This window comes from Nanorana parkeri, unplaced genomic scaffold (assembly GCF_000935625.1).
Source record: "Nanorana parkeri isolate BGI_ZX_2015 unplaced genomic scaffold, ASM93562v1 scaffold918, whole genome shotgun sequence".
NCBI classification, from domain to species: Eukaryota; Metazoa; Chordata; class Amphibia; order Anura; family Dicroglossidae; genus Nanorana; species Nanorana parkeri.
This window is the reverse complement of record NW_017307186.1, coordinates 449,756-469,656: the sequence shown is the minus strand read 5'-3', so window position 1 is coordinate 469,656 and position 19,901 is coordinate 449,756. Positions and strand designations below refer to the sequence as shown.

The window sequence follows — 19,901 nt, the reverse complement described above, 5'->3', positions numbered from 1 at the left end:
CCGCTCGGCCAGCTTCGGCTTTCAGCACGGCTCAGCCGAGCCGATGCATATGCGTTCGGCTCGACTGAGCCGCTCGGCCATGATCGGGAGCTGTACGGGCTATTGTGAATAGCCCGTACAGCAACCCCTTCGGTTTTACTGAACCGAAGGGGTCCTGGGGCTGAAGCTAGCCGAAAGATCGGCCAAAGCTACGGCCAGATCCTTCAGCAGCTTCGTGAATAGACCCCTTAATTAAATCTAGGGACACCTGGGCTTATGGCATTATTGCATATATTAAATGCAAGTAATCTAATGCACAGAACAGTCTAAATAAAATGTAGTTTATTCATGTTACAAAGACACCATTAAAATGCTCTGTATAGTGTTTTATTATGCTTGTTTATGCAATTGAAACCTACAGTAGATCAAGGTGGGGCACCTAAATTGTAATGTTTGCATGTTTCCTGGCTGTTTTTAATAATGGAATCCAAAACATTATGGCAAATCTTTCTTTATTAATTACCTTTAACATGATCTGTATACTTCAGTCTATGACCTTAGTATATCTATATGGCCACAGAGTGAAATAGGCCAATTATGTTTCCTCCCTTTGAAAAAGAACTAATGTTCTGTACACTTAGTTATAAATTCGGCTTAGTCAACTATAAAATGGACAATATGTTCTATTCTATAATAATGAAAAAACTCTAGTTATGTAAATCAATATGATTGCATGTACAATTAACAAAACATGTGTTTTTATTAAGCTGTGGCTTTGCCAGGAGTTTGTTGGTTTGCTTTTTGAGAAAGGTCACACATAATAACTATCATAAAGTGAGGTGTTAAAGTATTTTCAAATTTAAAAGCATGTGGTGCCTAATTTAGGCTAGTAACCTTTTATGCATACTTAATAGTAGTCATCTTTGCTTTGTTAAAAACACTTTCATGAGTTTTAGAATAGAGTTTCTCCAAAAATCTTATTGTGCACAGCAGATTACAATATAGTTGTTGTTCAATTTTTGGTTAAATGGTTAAAAGCTCTATATGCCTTTGCCTTTATATTAATGTCTTTGTATTAAAAAGAGACAAAAACTTATAAACATTTTATATAGTGTCATAGACATTATTTTGTGTAATAAAAGAATTAGTGATTATAAGAAGAAAAAACAATTAATCTGTATTAAAAATGCAGTACATTTCTTACCTCTAGATACTAAGGGAGACATTTATGTAAAAACTGTCTTACTGTTTGTGACGGTTAAGGTGGCCATACACTAGTAGATTTTTGGTTGGAAATTTTTGTTTCACTGATGCACAGTCACTATTAACTTTCACAGGTAGCATTCTCACATAAGCAAACTTCTTTATATGATATTACATCTTGGCTCAGGAGGAAAAAAGCATCACATAGTATACAATCCTCAATAAATTGTATTCAAATAATTATAAAAACTTACAGAAAAAATGTATCTAACCGCAACATACAATATATTCACAGTATAGTCTTCTGTTTCATTCCCCACATCAACCAGCAGACACTCAGTTCTTCGTGCTTACCGCCCTTGGAAGAAGTTGATTGATGATGAACGTGTCAGGTCGGTGTGTACATGCTGCTGATATGTTTGTTATGGATGTTTGTAATGTCCCTTCATCCCTTACGTTCATTGCACCCGATACCAGGAAATGTGTGATTCACCTAGCTACCTTGTCCGGATGGAGAGCTGACTGTCTACTGGTTGGTGCGGGGAATAAAGCGGAGGACTATTCTGTGAATGTATTGAATGGTGCTGTTGGATACATATTTATGTAAGTTTTTATAACTGTTTTTAATAAAGTTTATCAAGGATTTTATACTATGTGACGCTTTTTCCCTCCTGAGCCAAGATGTAATATCATATAAAGAAGCTCCCTTATGTGAGAAGGCTACCTGTGAAAGTTAGTTAGTTTATTTAGAGAGAATGCAATTAGACCAGTTAGTACATATGGTCCACCATTTTTGGTGAGTGCGGTGTGCAGACACTGATACACAGGATTGGAACAGAGCGGATCCCAACTTTAAAACTGTTTGTATGTGTGTGTGGAGCACATTTGAATAGACTTTATCAAATTTGGGGAGGACATTTTGGATTAATATTTATTGAATATATGATTTATGAATATATGATTTTATGTTTTTTTGTATGATCATTGTGGTGGGGTGTGGGTTATTGGGATTTAAAGAGTGTTTGATTGTGTTTACATTTATCTTTGAGCACAGTGCATAATTGATGTTTATCCGTTGTGTTTTTTTGTACACTATAGCACTTGCAGCTGTAAATTTGTGATTTTTTTAGAGCAGGGGTAGGAGCGCAGGTTTGTTGTATTTTTAATACAGTATCAAAGTCTGCTAGTGGAACATCAGCTAACTCAGAATATGAAAACATGGGGTAAGGGGATCTGGGGGGAAGGGGATGAACACAAGGTAAGAAAAAGAGGTTAAAAACAGGGTAAAGGTAGAATGCAGAAAGTAACCGATGTCACCCAGATATCTGTGGGTGTAAAATATCAAGATCAAACCCTGGAGGGAGAAAGTGCTCAGTTCAGGGATACCATATGTACTTATGCATGTGGTCCTCCAACTTAGCCTCAACCTTTTCATGAAGCATGACTGTTTCTTGTATTTTAAACACAGACTAGGGATAGATTTATTTTCTGTACACACTTTGTGAAATAACTGCTTTGAAAATACCTGTAAGACAAGATGCCAATAAATACCTGCTATAAAAATAAACATATCTGAATGTGGTTAAAAAGTGCTCCTTAGCACTTCCAATGTCTGTGGCAGTTTTGAGGTTCACTTTATAATAAGTTCTAACAGTTGTGGAACAACAGAGAATATAGGCAAACAGACACTGTTTGGCCACATGATTACGCAAAACTAAACTGTCACTTTGGTCACAAAACAAACCCAAATATTAATGCTAGCATAATTGTAGAAAATGAACATGCAAAAACATTAATAAATGTTTCCTTAACAGTATTATTCATTTAAAGTAGCATTTGGATTGTTATAGGGAACATTTTGAAGTGTTTATGTTGCCAGTACCCTGAAAAATGTACTTGTTGTATTAAATTCCTCCTGAAATAAAGCAGAGCACTTCTGGTATGCAAGAGTTCTTAGGCTCTTCTGTGCCTACCATTTCATAGTGTTAGATCTAAGGCACAGCTGCCACTGATTGCTATTGCCAGGACATTTGGAGTGAGATTTTGTAATCTGTGAATGTGCTGGCCACTGTTGTCCTTGCTTGAGGCTCTGGCATAATAAAAACAGTTCTGATGCTATCAAGATGGTGGCCTTACAACAGAGACACAGGGGTAAAAAAAGGCAAAACATCAATGGGGAAAAATCAACTGCAGTGAGACTGAGGGCAATACTAATGACGAGTCTTTTGCCCTCTGCGTGCCTTTTTGGGCACAGTTTTTTAGTTAATTTTCTTTTAATTGTGCAAACAGACTTGGCAAATAAAAGGATACGTCTCAATGCTGATTTTCAAATATTATTACATGCATATGGACTTGTTTATGTTTGGCTCTCTTCAGGGAAAGACAGCTGTGTGCTGAGTTGATAAATAATTATGTAATACAATTATCCTTATTTTTCTATACAAGCACTGGCATTAAGGCATTATATACAGGAGATGCTCCCTTACATAATCACAAAACTGCCTCTTTGGATATCTCGAGTATCTTTCCTTTTCAGTTATGCAAGGGCTGCCAGCTGTCGATTGTTTCGCATAATAATATCAGAACAGGGTTTTTGCTCATCCCTATGAGTTAATGCATGATTTTTTATAGAAAGATACAGTAGATAAGCTACCTAATAGCATTGTCTGATATATTAGTTCTTTGCATAGGAAAGTGAACTTGCAATCTGCTAAAATATATTTTTTCTGTACTTGCATAAAATGTTATTATTCTGAAAAAACAACACCAATGCAGCCAATAAATCTAAGAACTGGTGAGCTGAATTGTATTACATTTTTGTTTTTGGCTTTAGATATACTTTAATTCACATTGCTTACACATTATAGAGAAAAAAACATTGGTGAAAGTCTTGTTTTTTTAAATTAAATCTTATTTAACTACTTCTTCCTGTATTTGTCACTTTAAAAATACACAGTGGTGAAGCATCATTTTAGAAGCATGCATGCTGTCTCTTTTTTTATTAGGAAAGGAAATATTGGGATGTTGCTAAATACTGCATGGTAAGTTTCTCAACTACAAAGATTTCTACCACTGTCTACAAAAAAATGGTCCTAGTCATTGCCATAATGGAAGCTTTGTACTTCCATACAGCAGTGCTTTGTACAGGATGTGCCTTGTTCAGCCTTTTAAAAATGTATTCTGTTCTGTGTAAGGTTCTAGCTCAGGCTCTTTAGGAATAACCTTTTTGAAAAACAGCTTGGCTGATTTACCAAAGAAACATAGAATGTTCACCTAGCAAAGTGAATGTTCACTTTGAAAAGTGTATATGTACTTGCAATAATGTGAAGCTGTGTTCACTTTTCATATCGAGTTATGTATAAAGGAAGTAAAAAAACAGGATTTTTTCTAGATCAGGTATTCTAAGTGAACACAGCTTCACTTTACTCTCTAACATTTACTTTCCAAAGTGAACATTTCCTTTCTTAGATGAACAATTTATAATCCTTTAGTAAATGAATCCCTGGAAGAGGTAAGACCTGGGAACTGGATCAAGATCATACCAAGTTATGAGGTTGGTCCCATTTGAGAGCCGGTGATGCACAGTAGGATCTCTAAAAGCAGAGAGTCTAAGGGCCAGCCAGTATTCATCAGGGACCCCCTTACAGAGGTTTGGGCTTGATTGTGTGCTGACCCCGTGTTGCAACTGTCGGGTTTACCCTGCTCAAGCACCACGGCTCATGAGTCAGGAAGACCTGGGAAGTAGGTTTGGAGCAGTTAAATGAACTGTGTGTGACAATGGAGCAGAATAGGTTACCAGGTGACAACCCTGAGTCAAGGTAGCCTGTGGCTTTGGATATTCAGTATCAAGCCCAAGGTCAGGACAGGTGGCAGACAATAATAATCAGGAACAAGCTAGAGATCAGGGCAGGCAGTTTAAGAGGATAACCAGGATACAAAGACAGAAGTTGGTACACATGAAACAATGGATATGATGCAGGTTAGGTAGCAAAAAGGCTAACAATGGGGCAGGGCAGGTAGGCTAGTATACATTAAGTGCTGCTCAGGCAGCAAGCCAGAAGCTGCACCAAGTTTTAATCTGTTGGAAAGAAGTAGGAAGCCACACTGATTGGATACAGCAGTGACTGTGCAAGCAAAGGCCAGAGTTCAACAGCTCAGATTGACTGCAGCATGACAGAAAACCCCAGAAGTGTGCGTGGTTCTGCACCATAACAGCAGAGATTTTGCAGGATCATAGAAGTTATGTAGTGTTGACATTCATATAAATGTACCTGGTGAAAATCTGCATATCATTCTACACGGCCAGGATATTTTTCATCCATCTTCATTTAGATGTTTGTATTTTTATCTTATTACTAAATACATCTGGTTCTCCTCCAAACATGTCCACTATTTCTGATTTTAACTATTGCTATTTCAGTCATATTGTTATACAGTATTTCTGTGAATATTGTGGTTTGTGATTTTTTTCGAGGGGCACCACTGTCTAACAATAGATTTTAATATTTTTTTCAGGATTATTCATTTTTGATTGGGATTAGGTGATAGGTCATTTTAGGTATTGTTATACTGTCTATTTATAAAATTCACCACACATTAAAAAAACATTGGGGTCTATTCACAAAGCAGCCGAAGGATCTAGCCATAGTTTCGGCCGATCCTTCGGCTAGCTTCGGCCCCAGGACCCCTTCGGTTCAGTAGAACCAAAGGGCTGCTGTAGAGGCTATTCACTATAGCCCGTACAGCTCCCCAACTTGGCCGAGCGGCATATGCTCGGCTGAGCCGCGCTGAAAGCCAAAGCTGGCCGAGCGGCCGGCCATTGGCTGGCCGACAGCCTGCTTCTGACACCTGGCTTCTGACAGCTAGGCGGAGTTACCAGCTAACCAGGGACACTGATCTCCAGACAGCAAACTCTCCCTGGTGCTCCGGGAGTCTTTCGCCCCCGGCCGCCAAGGAGAGAAACACTGCTTTTTCTTTTTTTTTTTTCTGACACGGTGCCATGTCAGAATAGAAAAAAAAAAAAATTTGGCCATAGGAATGCATTGCTAAATTCCTATTGGCTATTTCAATTTGCAATAGCCAATAGCAAACTAGCATTGCACCAGCCCTCTGCTGCAGTTCTCCATCAGGTCCACTACTGGTTGACAGCAGCAGAGGGCGGGTACAATGCTAGTTTGCTATTGGCTATTGCAAATTAAAATAGCCAATAGGAATCTAGCAATGCATTCCTATGGCCAAAAATGTATTACTTTTTTTGCTATTCTGACACGGCTCCGTGTCAGAATAAGAAAAAAAAGAAAAAGCAGTGTTTCTCTCCTTGGCGGCCGGGAGCGGGAGACTCCCGGAGCGCCTGGGAGAGTTTGGCTTTGTTTTCTTTTTTTTGACGGCAGCAGAACCGTCAGCCAGTAGAAAACTGTTGGGCGTAGCCAGCTGTCGGTGCTAGCTCCGCACAACCGTTTTCTATTTAAATTTTTTTACTTTTTTAACAGTTTTTCTGTTCTGCTCGGTCCCACAGAGAGACTGAGAAGAACAGCCGAGCTGAATGTTGCTCGGTGGCATTCGGCTATTTACTCACTGCTGTTCGACATCTATGAGAATAGACCGAACAGCAGAGAGTAACCTGCCGGATGTTCGGCTCAGCCGATCCAGATGTTGGATCGGCTGAGTCGAACTCCTTCTGCACTTCGGGTCGTCCAAATATGCTGTGCATGTTCGGCCGTCCCGAAGCCATGCAAAGCCACCCGATGTACGGCTGATTTCAGCCGATATACGGCTGAAATCAGCCGTACCAGCCTGAAGTGAATAGCCGAACAGCGTTTGGCTCACTTCACTTCAGGTCGGTCTTTCACTCGGCTGCCTACGATCATCTTAGTAAATAGACCCCCATTGTTATTTTCTGTAATACAATTGATGCTGAGCAAAACACACAACGTTTAGAACATATCAACATTAGCCGATGCAATTAATGCTTTTCCAGATATACCTATATGTGTGGCTGTTGGATTAATACCTAAATTTTATCAGTTGTTTTGTCTTTCTGTGTCATTCTTAAAATAAATAAATAACCCATTGATAATTGATTCTCATTTAATATTCCACCTACAACCATGGTGACACCAATTTCTAATTGAAATGATAAAAAGGTCATGCACAGCTAGAGTTAAGTTCAGTAATTGCTTTCTGCATATGTTTCAAATTTCAAATGTCATTTCATAGCCAGATTTACAAATCAAAAGAAATGAAAGAGTATGAATGCATTGGGTCAGTTAATTCAAATATGACAAAAATTATATTACAAAGTACAGCCCCTAGATAACACATTTTTTATTAATTAAAATATATCTGCAGAGCTTTAACAGAATCAAATTAAAAAAAACTACATTTAATTAATAAAGATTCTGTAAAAAAGATGCTTTACAAAAGTTGCCAAAGCTTAGTGTAAACTTAAACTAATATACCACAGTTATTGTTATTTTTCATCACGCTGTAATATATTTTAATAATTAGGGATGCACCGATATCAAGTACTGTACTCGGTACAAGTACAAGTACAGTTACTTTTCAAGCATCAAGACTAGACTAGAGAAAAATTCAAAAGTTAGGAGGCAGCTGTCATTTGTAAGGAGCACAGGAGCTCCTGGGATTTGTACATCTTTGTTTTAATTAGGGTTGCACAGATACCAAGTACAGTACTTGGTACAAAAAAATTAGGAGGCAGCTGTCATTTCTAAGGAGCACACGGGGCTCATGGGATTTGTACATCTCGGTTTTAATGTATGATTTTGTTTTTATAAATATAAATAAAGGGTTGCACAGATACCAGTTTTGCGAGTACGAGTACTGGTACTTGCCGAGTACTTACAAGTACGAGTACTAATACAGTTTTGTTTATTGTCATGTGACAGTTTTTCTTAAACAATACAGACTAATGATTTCAGGACATTGGTGGAGTGCCAGAGCCAGGTCCCAGCTGTAACCGCTGCAACCCTGGTAGTTCTCATGAAAATGCCAAGTATCTGCACTGGTACTCGAAAAGTATCTGTGCATCCCTAGTTTTAATGTATGATTTTGTTTTTATAAATGTAAATAAAGGGATGCACCGATACCATTTTTGCAAGTACATGTATTGATACTTGCCCAAGTACTTACAAGTACTGATAAATTTTTGTTTATTGTCATGTGACAGTTTTTCTAAAACAATACAGACTAATGATTTCAGGACACTGGTGGAGCGCCAGAGGCAGGTCCCAGCTGCAACTTCTGCAACCCTGAAAATGCCAAGTATTGGCACTGGTATCTGAAAAGTATCGGTGCATCCCTATTAATAATTATACTGTGTCACTATAATTATTAATAATATTAGCATTCTTTGTGTGCTGTTCTAGTGTTCTATTGTTGGGATACAACAAAAGCCTTTCTTTAGGCCTCTTAAAAAGTATCATGGACAGATCCCTGTGGGCTTTAGCACTTGGATCTGGCAGGATTAGTCAGGTGAGTATAAGACTTGGGGTTACTAGGGGGTAGGGGATAGTTAGAGTATAACTGTAATAAAGTACAAAATACCCAAAGGCTTGCACAGTTCCTCCACAGAACACAGGCAGGGGAACACCAGGTGCTAACTGGCTGGGGCTCGTCCTCACTCCCACGTTAGCTGGCATCAAAACATTAAAACATCCGACGCACTCCAGGTATCACCTGAAACTTATTTTTATTAAAATCACAGTTACACAAAGTCCCACCTCAGGTTCACCCCTCTAATGTGTTTTTCACCCAATACTGGATTAAATTCTATTATTAAGCCCAGGATTGGGTGAAGCGCAATACAGGGGTAGACCTGGGGTGGGACTTTGTGTAACTGTGTGATTTTAATTAAAAGAAGTTTCCAGTGATGCATGGAGTGTGGACGGATGTTTATTGTTTTGTACAAAGCTGCGTCAGGCTTCTCTTTGGATGAAAGTGTATGAAACTGGCTTACACCTGTGCTTGCTACCACACAAAGAAGTTTTCACTTCTAAAATCTGGTTGTTGATCAAAGTGTTTACAACACATGTGCCCCTGCGCAACATCAGCCAAGTTGTAAGGTGCACAGAGGTGGATCCCAACAGGCTACAAGGACAGTCAATGTTAGCAAAACATCTTTCCATCTATGATTACCATAAATATATCACCTGGTCAAGGTGAAGTTGGCCTGTTTTCAGGTTATAATTATGTCTATGAGTGTCTATGTCTATGAGTGCTTTACAACGTTGATATACATATTGGGATCTTGAGACAGACAAGACCCTGAAATGGTAGGACATAGAATAACACTCAAGGGTTTATTCACTAAGTTGCCGAGTGAACAACCGACCCTAAGTGAAATGAGCCGAACGCTGTTCGGCTATTCACTTCAGGCTTGTATGGCTGATTTCAGGCGTATATCAGCTGAAATCAGCTGTACATTGGGTTGGCTTTGGCTGGCTTCGGGTCGGCCGAACATGACCCGAAGTGCAGAAGGAGTTCGACTCAGCCGATCCAACATCTGGATTGGCTAAGGCGAACCTCCGGCAGGCTACTCGCTGCTGTTCGGTCTATTCTCATAGATGCCGAACAGCAGTGAGTAAATAGCCACTGAGTGGCATCCGGCTCTCTCTCTGTGGGACCAAGCAGAATAGCAAAATAGTTAAAAAAGTAGAAAAAAACCCAATAGAAAACGATTGTGCGGAGCTAGCAGTGACAGCTAGCTCCGCCCAACAGTTTTCTATTGGCCGGGCGGTTCTGCTGCCGTAAAAAAAAAAAATATTTCACCATAGGAATGCATAGCTAGATTCCTATTGGCTATTTCAATTTGCAATAGCCAATAGCAAACTAGCTATTGCACCCGCCCTCTGCTGCTGTCAATCACTAGAGGGGACCTGATGGAGAAGTGCAGGCCCCCTCTGCTGATTGACAGCAGCAGTGGGTGGGTGCAATAGCTAGTTGGCTATTGGGTATTGCAATTGAAATAGCCAATAGGTATCTAGCCATGCATTTCTATGGTGATTTTTTTTTTATTCTGACGGCAGCCAACGGCTCGATTTTAGAATTTTAAAAAAAAGCAGGGAAAGGTTCACTCTGCTCGATAAAGCAAAATAAACCTTTCTTGGAGAAAGCGTTTCTCTCCTGGGTGGCCGAGAGCTGCTATCTAATAACGGGAGACTCCCGGAGCGCCCAGGAGAGTTGGGCTGTCTTGAGATCAGTGTCCCTGGTTACCTGGTAACCAGGAACGCTGATCTCTCTGCAAGTGGCCGGAGCCAGCCGTAAGATCACGGCTGGCTCCGCCCAGCCATCAGAAGCAGGCTGTCGGCCAGCTTCGGCTCTCACTTCGGCTCAGTCGAGCCGATGCATATGCCTTTGGCTTGACTGAGCCGATCGGCCCACTTCGGGAGCTGTACGGGCTATAGTGCATAGCCCGTACAGCAGTCCTTCGGTTCTACTGAACCGAAGGGGTCCTGGGGCCGAAGCTAGCCGAAGGATCAGCCAAAGCTATGGCTAGATCCTTCGGCAGCTTTGTGAATAGATCCCCTTAAAGTGGAAGTAAAGTGGTATACTCTTGGGGAAAAAAATCTCCCAGGTGGTTTTTACCCTAATGTGCTGATATGCGCAGCACATTAGCACATTATGTGTAACTTATCCTAAAAATGTTTCCCTCCAGTGCTGCACTGTTCGCTCCCCCCCTCCATCACAGGCTCTGTTATCTTCACCCGCTCTTTTCCAGGTATGGGTTTAGCCTCTTGATTAGCCAGGCCAACATGATGTACCTCATGCATGCTCACGGGAGTTATTCCATCTCGGCATGCTGGGTCTGTCACTGAGCTACACATGTGCAGCTCAGTACACAGAAAAAAATTTGCTGACAGGCAGGTAGGATCAGGTAGGCAGTTTCTTCTGCTTTACTTCCACCTTAAGCGTGTTATGTCTGTCTAAAAACGAAAATCATAAATAGATGCATACCTCCCAGCCTCTCAAAAAATAATCATACATTTCTTCCCGCAGTTGTATTGATGACATGTCATGCTTATTTTTGATAAGACTTACCAACTAAAGCAAACTATTCATTGAATACTCTGCATACAAGATTAGTTGAGACAAATGGCATAATGTTTTCACTAGATGTAGTTTATATCTATACTTAACTGTATATACAAACTTATAATCACATTTCATGATCTTGTCCCTCTGCTCCCTGATGTGTAGCTTGTACAGTCAACCTTTTCTTGGAACTTTGCTACACCTTTCCTCAAAGATGAAGAACATATTTAGCATTTGGTCTGTAGGTAGCACTGACAATTGTAACTATGCTCAGTGGGCTGTCTGTCATGATGAGTTTAAAAAAGAACTCTGGGTGTAAATATACTTAACTCTTATTGTGGATCTACCCCTGCACTGCAAGGGTTAAGTGTTTGTTTTCGTCTAGAGATGAAAATGAAAAAGATATAATAACCTGAACCTCCCTGCCGGCTGGCTATTAGACCAGTTTATGCAGCCTGTCTCCTCCTCCACTCCAGCGATGGAATGCTCCTCAGTGTCCTCAGATCCTATACATTGTATAGGATGTGATGACTCACAGGACCTTAGACTTGCATAGCGGAGGAGGAGTGAGGCTGAAGGGACCAGTCTAGCAGCCAGCTGGCTGTAAGGTATAGGTGACTATATCTTTGTTATTTTCATCCGTAGATGAAAATAAACAATTAACTCTTGCAGTGTGGGGGCAGCCCCACTGCAAGGGTTAAGAATATTTATGCCCGGAGTTCTTCTTTAAGATATGTTTATGTTGCTTTAATTATTATTATTATTATTATTATTACTACCAATGTATTGCTGTTAAATGGAAGTAAGATAATATTAATAATTTGCTCTGCAAGGTGCAATCTGCATTATATAATGGTACCTTTTTGATGACTTCAGTTGCTAATTGTCGTAAAGATGGTGAAGAAACTGAGCGGAGACTGCCATTGCCACTAATGGAATTTTGTAGACCAATATATGTCACAGCATTGCTGGTAAGAATTCTCTGAAAATCCTGTAACAAGAATTACTTTATTATATTATTTTTCCAAGAAGGTGCCTTATTTGACTAAGATTAAGACACATGGGGCTATTTTAAAATATACACATTTGCATTTCAAGGGTTCTGAAGAGAATATAATTCACATTTACCGGTAACAAAATCAACACATACACTCAGCATTTACTTAAAAGCATACAGTGACAAACTATTACAATGCTCAGACAGCTGAAAGGGCTTTAAAATATGTTCTTGACATGAGGAGCACATCAAGCACAGTCATTGCAAAGGCAGCCTGTTCCTTACTAGAAATCCACATTCACGTTGTCAAAAATTCATAATTTTCATAAATTCATATTTTCAAAAAGACCTAACAAGAGAATCAGTTGTATGAATCATTTGACTGATTTGACCGTGTCAATCTCTTTGTACAACAATGAGCCAATTTGCATGAAAATCTCATATTGCGGCAAAGGCAGTGTATCAAAGGTACATTTACTTTGATGGGCAACACAAAATGTTCCTTTTTCTCTAACATAGATTTTTTTTATTCTCCTTTAAACAAAAGTAGATGTAATTGCTGGTGTGCAGCTTTTCTTATTAAAATAAATTATATGTTTATAGGATGCAAAAGCCCATGTATTCATTTTCTTATTTAACTATTCCAAGTATCCAGTGCTTTGTATGTTTGTTAATCATAAATTATGTGTTATAGTAATATAATGTAGTTCTACTTTACATTAACAGCAGGGGCAGATGTAGGACAGCTGATATACAATAATTATACAGTATGTAGCCATACCTTACTGTGTGAATTGCAATATTAAAATGTATTATCGTAAATTATGTTTATACAGGCCAAATCAAATGATTAATATTATTGGAAATATTATGCTAATTAAAACATACAAATCAGTTTACTTTAAGCTTAAACAGGAAGAGACTATTGAACAAAACAGAAGATTTTGGTGGAATGTTGTGAGAATCTTTCAAACATCAATACTGGGATGATCGACGGTATGAAAAAAGTCTCTCAATTTGTTATCACTCTCTGTTAATTTGTCTGGGCTAAGCTGATACAATGCTACCGAGTAGAGATGAGTAATTTTGTGATTTGTTATGAATCTAACAAATGCAAGCATGCATTTTGGGCTCATTGTTGTACATTGTAGTCCTAAACATGTTCATGGCATTTTTCCTGATTAAGCTCCACAGATCAGATGATTTGGCACTTATTTAGAGGAATTGAGGAATCATCTGAAAATTATGAGCTTCATTTGATTCCCCCAGTTGATGAATCAATTCACTCCTCATAAAGTCTATCTTAGATAATAAGAAGTTCACTTTACATGTGCAAAATTGAGTGCATAGTTATAGTATGAGGATAAGCAATGCCCTTATTGTCACTGTCAGGCTCATTCACACCATCTGCTTTTGGGCTGCACTAGACATTTTTTTCCAGCACAGCCCAAATGTAAGACAAGGCAATTTGCCTTATTATGGATGGTGAAAGTTCATACTACTGCGGTCAAGTGGTGTACACTTAAAAAAAGTAAGGCGTGCAGTACTTTTTTTAAGCACACCGCAGTTAGCCATGATATAACAGCAGCACACAGCAGTGAGCCCATAGAACTTTAAAAAAGTCACTTGGAACATTTCAATAAAGTTCTATTAAAAAAAGCAGTGTGATGTGGTTTGATTGAGTGCATTGGCACCGTACAGCACATGCACACCAGCAGCTGTGCCCCCCTCAGCTAGAAACATAGAACTCTCTCTCTAAAACCTTTTGAGATAAGTTAATGTAGTTTACATTACCCCTTTATCTGAGCAACAAAATAAACATATATGGAATGCAAAATCTATAATTTCAATAGGTTCCCCTAAAGTGTCAATTCACTCAAAAGTGATATTTTAGCAAAAGGTGGAGTCCCCTACTGTATATCGTATTCAACAACAAGGTGAAGCAAGTATCTTTTTATTTGTTTACCTTTCCCCACTTGTAAGAGCCAATGTTACCAAATGGAGCTCCTCCCCATGAGCAGAAAATTATTGTTCTTTGTGGCCTCCATCCAGACTTCATCTTAGATATTATGGAGCTGATAATTGATGTCATAATAGCAGCACCACTTGCCCATTGTTTATTGTTTTCCTCAAACAGAGTATAGTGAGAGCTACCAATTATGATGTACTTGTCTGGAAAAAAATATACATTTTAACATTTATTAATATGATAACAAAGTATAATTTTAATTTTAAAGTTCATTTTAGGTACTAGTAGCATCTTAAAACTGAGCAATATCTGCATTTGCAACCTTTTTTTCTGGATTGTATGTATATTTTAAAATGTGTGTGTATGCAGTGTAAATAATTAGCAAAGCTGCATATTTTATCAAAGTGCAAAAATGGCCAGTTTTGATCTGGTGTTAGTTTTAAAAATGCAACCATGCTAATGTATGCTGAAACACCTTTTTTGTATGACCTGTAAAGATACATGTATTTTATACTTTTACTTTCTATTCCTATTCTATTCTATTACCTAATGCCAAACCTATAGCATCAGTGACTTTGGTGGTGGTATTCCAGTGGAGTATATGAGTACTAATGTATCTTAGTCAGATGAGTGGTATGTCTAGGTGTATGAATGGGAACATTCATATAAATTAGTAATGCTGACAGGGATATATACAGGGTTATGAGTAACCCAGCCGAAGTGAAGTGAGCCGAATGCTCTTCAGCTAATCATTCAGGCTCAGTATGGCTGATTTCAGCTGTACATTGACTGAAATCAGCCATACATCAGCTGCCTTCGTTCAGCAGAACATGCTCTGCATATTCGGGTTGAGCCGAAGCATATGCCTTTGGCTCGGCTGAGCCGCTTGGCCGCCTTTGGCTGCTGTAGGGCTATACTGAATAGCCTGTACAGAATCCCTTCAGTTTGACTGAACCGAACGGTTCCAGCAGCCGAAGAGAGCTGAAGGATCAGCCGAAGCTATGGCTGGCTCCTTCGTGAATAACCCCCATAGTATTTCTTTACTATCTATTTGAGTCTCTGGTCCTTGATTGTGTTCTGCCTTCTAATATCTGCACTAAGTGTTACTACTGTAAGAGATAAATACCGTAGTTGTAGATTTATGAGAAAAGCAATGACAACGTATGTGCAATTGCTCACTGTCTGCTGTTATAATATGTTATACACCTTATTTAAGGCACATGTGTAGGCAACTCAGGGCTTTTTTGACAGTTGTGATTGGGAGACAGAAGGGAGGTAGGAGAGGCTCCAGTCTGTGATGCAGCTGAAATTTTTTTTAAATAAAATAAGCATGTTCAGGGCTTTCAAGACACTGAACTCTTGTAAAGAAAAGTCCTTTCTTCTATGTATCTCTAGAATGTTTTAAAGCATTCTTCACCCAACTCAGTCTGCAGTGAAGTCCCAGCATAAAACATCAGTTGCTTCTACTGTGTAGCCTGGTTTTCTAGCAGACATCAGGAGACCCTGACAGCTTTATTTAGATTGCATTCTCACTATTGCTCAAATTTGAGAAAAACCCACTTTATGTTTGTTATGTGTTTCTATTTACACATCATACTTAAAATTAATTTTAAATTTGCTTGCTTCTCTCTACAATTTCTAAGCAACAGGAAATTCTAGCTGTCCCCATAGAAAGACTAGGGATTTTCTGAGCTTCCTCTCATATACATACAATGCTTCTAGATCATTAACCTTTTGTTAGGCAGACAGTGTTAAAATCTAATTTATAACTGATAATGAGATCTGCCAGCACAGTCCAGACAGGGTTAATTATGGTAAACATTAACCTGCCCAGCCCCCTTTGCAGAGAAACTTCTGTTTAGAGGAAATCCTTATTTCACCCAATGCAAGTAATATGTAAACAGAATTTGTTATGCTATGTTATGCTATGCAAAAGAGAACATGCAACAAATATAAAATAGGTGTTATCCCAAGTTGGCTGAAAAAGTGGAAATACAATTTAAGTATAACAAAATAGACCATATTACTTTGATAAGTAGAAGTGAGACTCTTCAATTTACATCTGGTGCGGTGGCTCAAATTCCTGTAAATTTGAAAACTTTTGATGCATATTTACAGTATGTATATTCTTTCTGAAAACAAGTGAATAATTTAATTACCAGATTACTCTTAAGATTACTATTTAGATTTTCCTGTTGAGTTAAAAAGAAAGCTGCCTGGTTACTGAGCTGCACAGAAACATTGGTTGCTAGGATGCAGGTGAGCACACAATAACAATCCATAATGCTGTAAGCCACACAGTGTCATTGGTTGTTACAATGCTGGTGACTCCACAGCATCATTGCTTGTTACGGGGTGTCTGCCTGCATCCTAGCAACCAATTACCCTGTTTGACCCAGTCACTAGCATCCTAGCAGCCAAATACACTGTGCTGCTCACACAAACTTACTGGTTGCTAAAACACAGGTTGCCCTGGAATTAGTCCACTTGGGTCCAGCAAACCCAGTTTAGTTAGCTCATCACTAATCTTAGGCTTCTGTAGTCACTCCATCCAGAATGTTTTAAAAGAAAGGTTAGAACAAGATTCAGAAATATAATTTGAACAATGGAACTAGTGTTTACAAAGTAACAACAGGGTCTAACCATTGCCTAACCAAGTGAAATCCTCATCAGTATTATTCCCTATGATGTTATACTCAATATATAAATATATTCTATAGTTTATATTAACAGAGCAAAGTACATGAGTGGCCCTGTTGCCCTAGAGGATTTAAGGGAAAATTGGATGAAACTACAAGGCACAGACTATATCATAACATCATGGAAAGAGCTGTGTGCAACCAAGAATGTCCAAATAGACAGGAGAGGCAATGATGGGACACATAAAGCTTAACCTCCCTGGCGGTATGATTATGTCAGGAATTTTGTACCAAAAGCGGTATAATGTTTTGCATGGAAATTTGTTGTTTATATTGTAGGCCTGTAATTCTTAGTAAATCTTAGGAATAACTCACCTAAATCTGTCCAAACAAGAGTCCAGTAGACATCCCAGGTATGATAAAGTTTGAAACACGAAATTAAAAAATTATAATATAATAAATTAGAAATAATTATAAGAAATTATAATATAATAAATAATTATAAATAATTATAAAAAATTATAATATAATAATAAAAAAAAATGGTCCAGTAAATGGGAATTCTGGGGGCGCAGCATGATCCGTACCACAGTCAATAGAGTACCAAGTTCACACATCACTGAGCTCGGTCGCTGGTTCGGCCTAGTCTCATAGATGTCGAACAGCAGTGAGTGAATAGCCAAATGCCGCAGAGCGGCATTCGGCTCGGCAATCCTGCTCGATACCTCTGTGGTATTGAGCAGAATAGAAAAATAGTTTAAAAGGTAGAAGAAAGAATAGAAAACGATTGGGCGGGGCTAGCAGTGACAGCTAGCTCCGCCCAACTGTTTTCTATTGGCTGGACGGCTCTTCTGCTGTCAAAATAAAAAATAAAAACACAAACTCTCCCAGAAAGTTTTACTCTGCTCGATCGAGCAGAGTAAACCTTTCCCTGCTCTGTTGTCTTTTTTTTCTGATATTCTTCTGCCATCAGAAGAAAAAAAAAGCATAGAAATGCATAGCTACATTCCTATTGACTATTTCAATTTGCAATATCCAATAGCAAACTAGCTATTGCACCAGCCCTCTGCTGCTCTCAATCACTAAAGGGGACCTGATGGAGAACTGCAGGTCCCCTCTGCTGACTGTTGGCGCTATATTCCTTATATTGTAAAGCGCTGTGCAAACTGTTGGCGCTATATAAATCCTGTATAAAAATAATAATAATAATGTTCTGAATGAGTACCAGGTCCAGTTACTATGTGATGAACAAACCATGAGGTTTGTTTGGACAAACCATGTACACTTAGTACACAGAAACACCTAATCAATACACCGGCTGGTGATTGAAAACCCTTTTCCCACACCTGATTGTTGTATCCAGGATGGCAGATACAGTATGTGTGTCCCAGGTTCAGGCTGTATACTGTTTTCTTCAACTAAGGGGAAGTGCTGGGAATGCTGGAGTGGTAGAGGTAATGAGCTCAGCTGAAGCAAGCTGGCTCTTTAGGCCCTCTATATAAACTCACAGCCTGCTTAGAGAATTGCTCTACCCTGGAACCAGTTTCTGAGCCTGAATAGGCTGGGGAGCTTTGAACCTGCCTTTGTGGTGAAAACCCCAACTCATGCGAGATACAGCCTGTGTGGCAACTTGTTAAGCAGGGGCAGCACAAGGTTGCATCTAGCTGATAGTCAGGGAAACTGTGTGTAGTAAGTCACATATAGGCAAGGATTTATTTTCATGTTTTCTTTTATTTTGCTAATTTATGTCTGTAACTAGTGTAAATAAATTGCGTGTGTGTTCTTACCAGAAAAATCATAGCTTGCTGTGCCTGTTTACTGTGTCCATCCAGGGAGTCACACCCACTGCCGAGCTAACACCCTAACAATAAATTTATACACCCAAAAAATTGCAATAGAGTCATTGAACTATGATAGAAATTATTATATTAACATGAATATATTTATAGTAAAATAGACAATGTGACAAAACACTAATTCCCCAAAAATAGAGGTCATTATCTCAGGATCAGGGATCATGTGTAATTACAGTAGAATGATAACTAGAGCATCTGCAGCACATTCATTTTTAAAATAAAGAAAAAGAGAATAAAAAAGAAGTACATAGTGCTCATTAAGAAGTCATGGAAGGGTTAATGGTTGTTTCAATATGCAGTGGTGGCAGTATAACTTTAGATGTCTTGTTTCTTTAGAAAAAACAAGTTTAATTTCCAGGTAAAGCTGTGCAAGAAACCTATTTGCTGAAACTATTTAGCTGATCATCATGATCTTCAATCTATCTAGTAAAAACTGCAGGCATTTTAAGCCAGTCCATGCAGGAGGTGGGGCATGGGCCAGTTATCATTCCACTGTAGTTACCATTCCATATTAATTCATTTGACTCAGAATACACAGATGCAGAGTACAGGCAAAAGATAAAAGAGATCATCTTGGAAAGCTTCCAAGGCAGGATTTGAGTCTATGGCCATTACAAGGACTGAATGGACTGGCGGGCAAAGCCTACACCTTTCACAAGGTAGATACTAAACATTCTCAACAAATAACTTTTCTGCACTACTTTAAATATATCCTGAAATTGAACTTGTTTTGTTTAACAAACCTAGCCATCTAAAGTTTTACTGCCTTTGCATATTGATACAACCATTAACCCTTGCATGACTTTTTAATGAAAGCTTTGTAATTCCCTTCTATTTTCCTCTTCTTTATTTTAAAACACAATCTGCTGCAGATGCCAGCAGCCAGTTGGCAGTAGGTCTTCACTCCAGGTAAATATTGATGGAAGAATAATACTGCCGCAGAATCACAATAGCTCAATACTAATAAAAAGGCTTGATGGAATTCTGCTTTTGTCTTTCTTTTATATTATTCCTTTGCAATTAAACTTCTGACATGTGTTTACTGTTATGTCTCTGCTCTAGCATGTGGTTTCTTAATTAATTACCCCATTACTTCAACAAGTTTAAAGTGAAGTTTGCCAAAAACAAAAAGCTCATTTGTTTTTAACATTTAAAATCATGATTACTTAATCTAGCAGTTCTACTTTTTAGTAGCTAATTAAAACCTG

General features: G+C 38.7%; 1 protein-coding gene across 1 annotated transcript in view; it reads right to left on the bottom strand.

The window, feature by feature from the left end:
* Positions 1-19,901, bottom strand: part of NAALADL2 (N-acetylated alpha-linked acidic dipeptidase like 2) — a 430,657-nt gene that overhangs the window by 160,221 nt on the left and 250,535 nt on the right. The window contains exons 13-14 of the mRNA XM_018566102.1: positions 14,196-14,401; positions 12,092-12,223 (exon numbers count right to left, since the gene is read on the bottom strand). Of these exons, the coding sequence (XP_018421604.1) occupies positions 12,092-12,223; positions 14,196-14,401 (338 nt within the window). The remainder of the gene's footprint in view (positions 1-12,091; positions 12,224-14,195; positions 14,402-19,901) is intronic.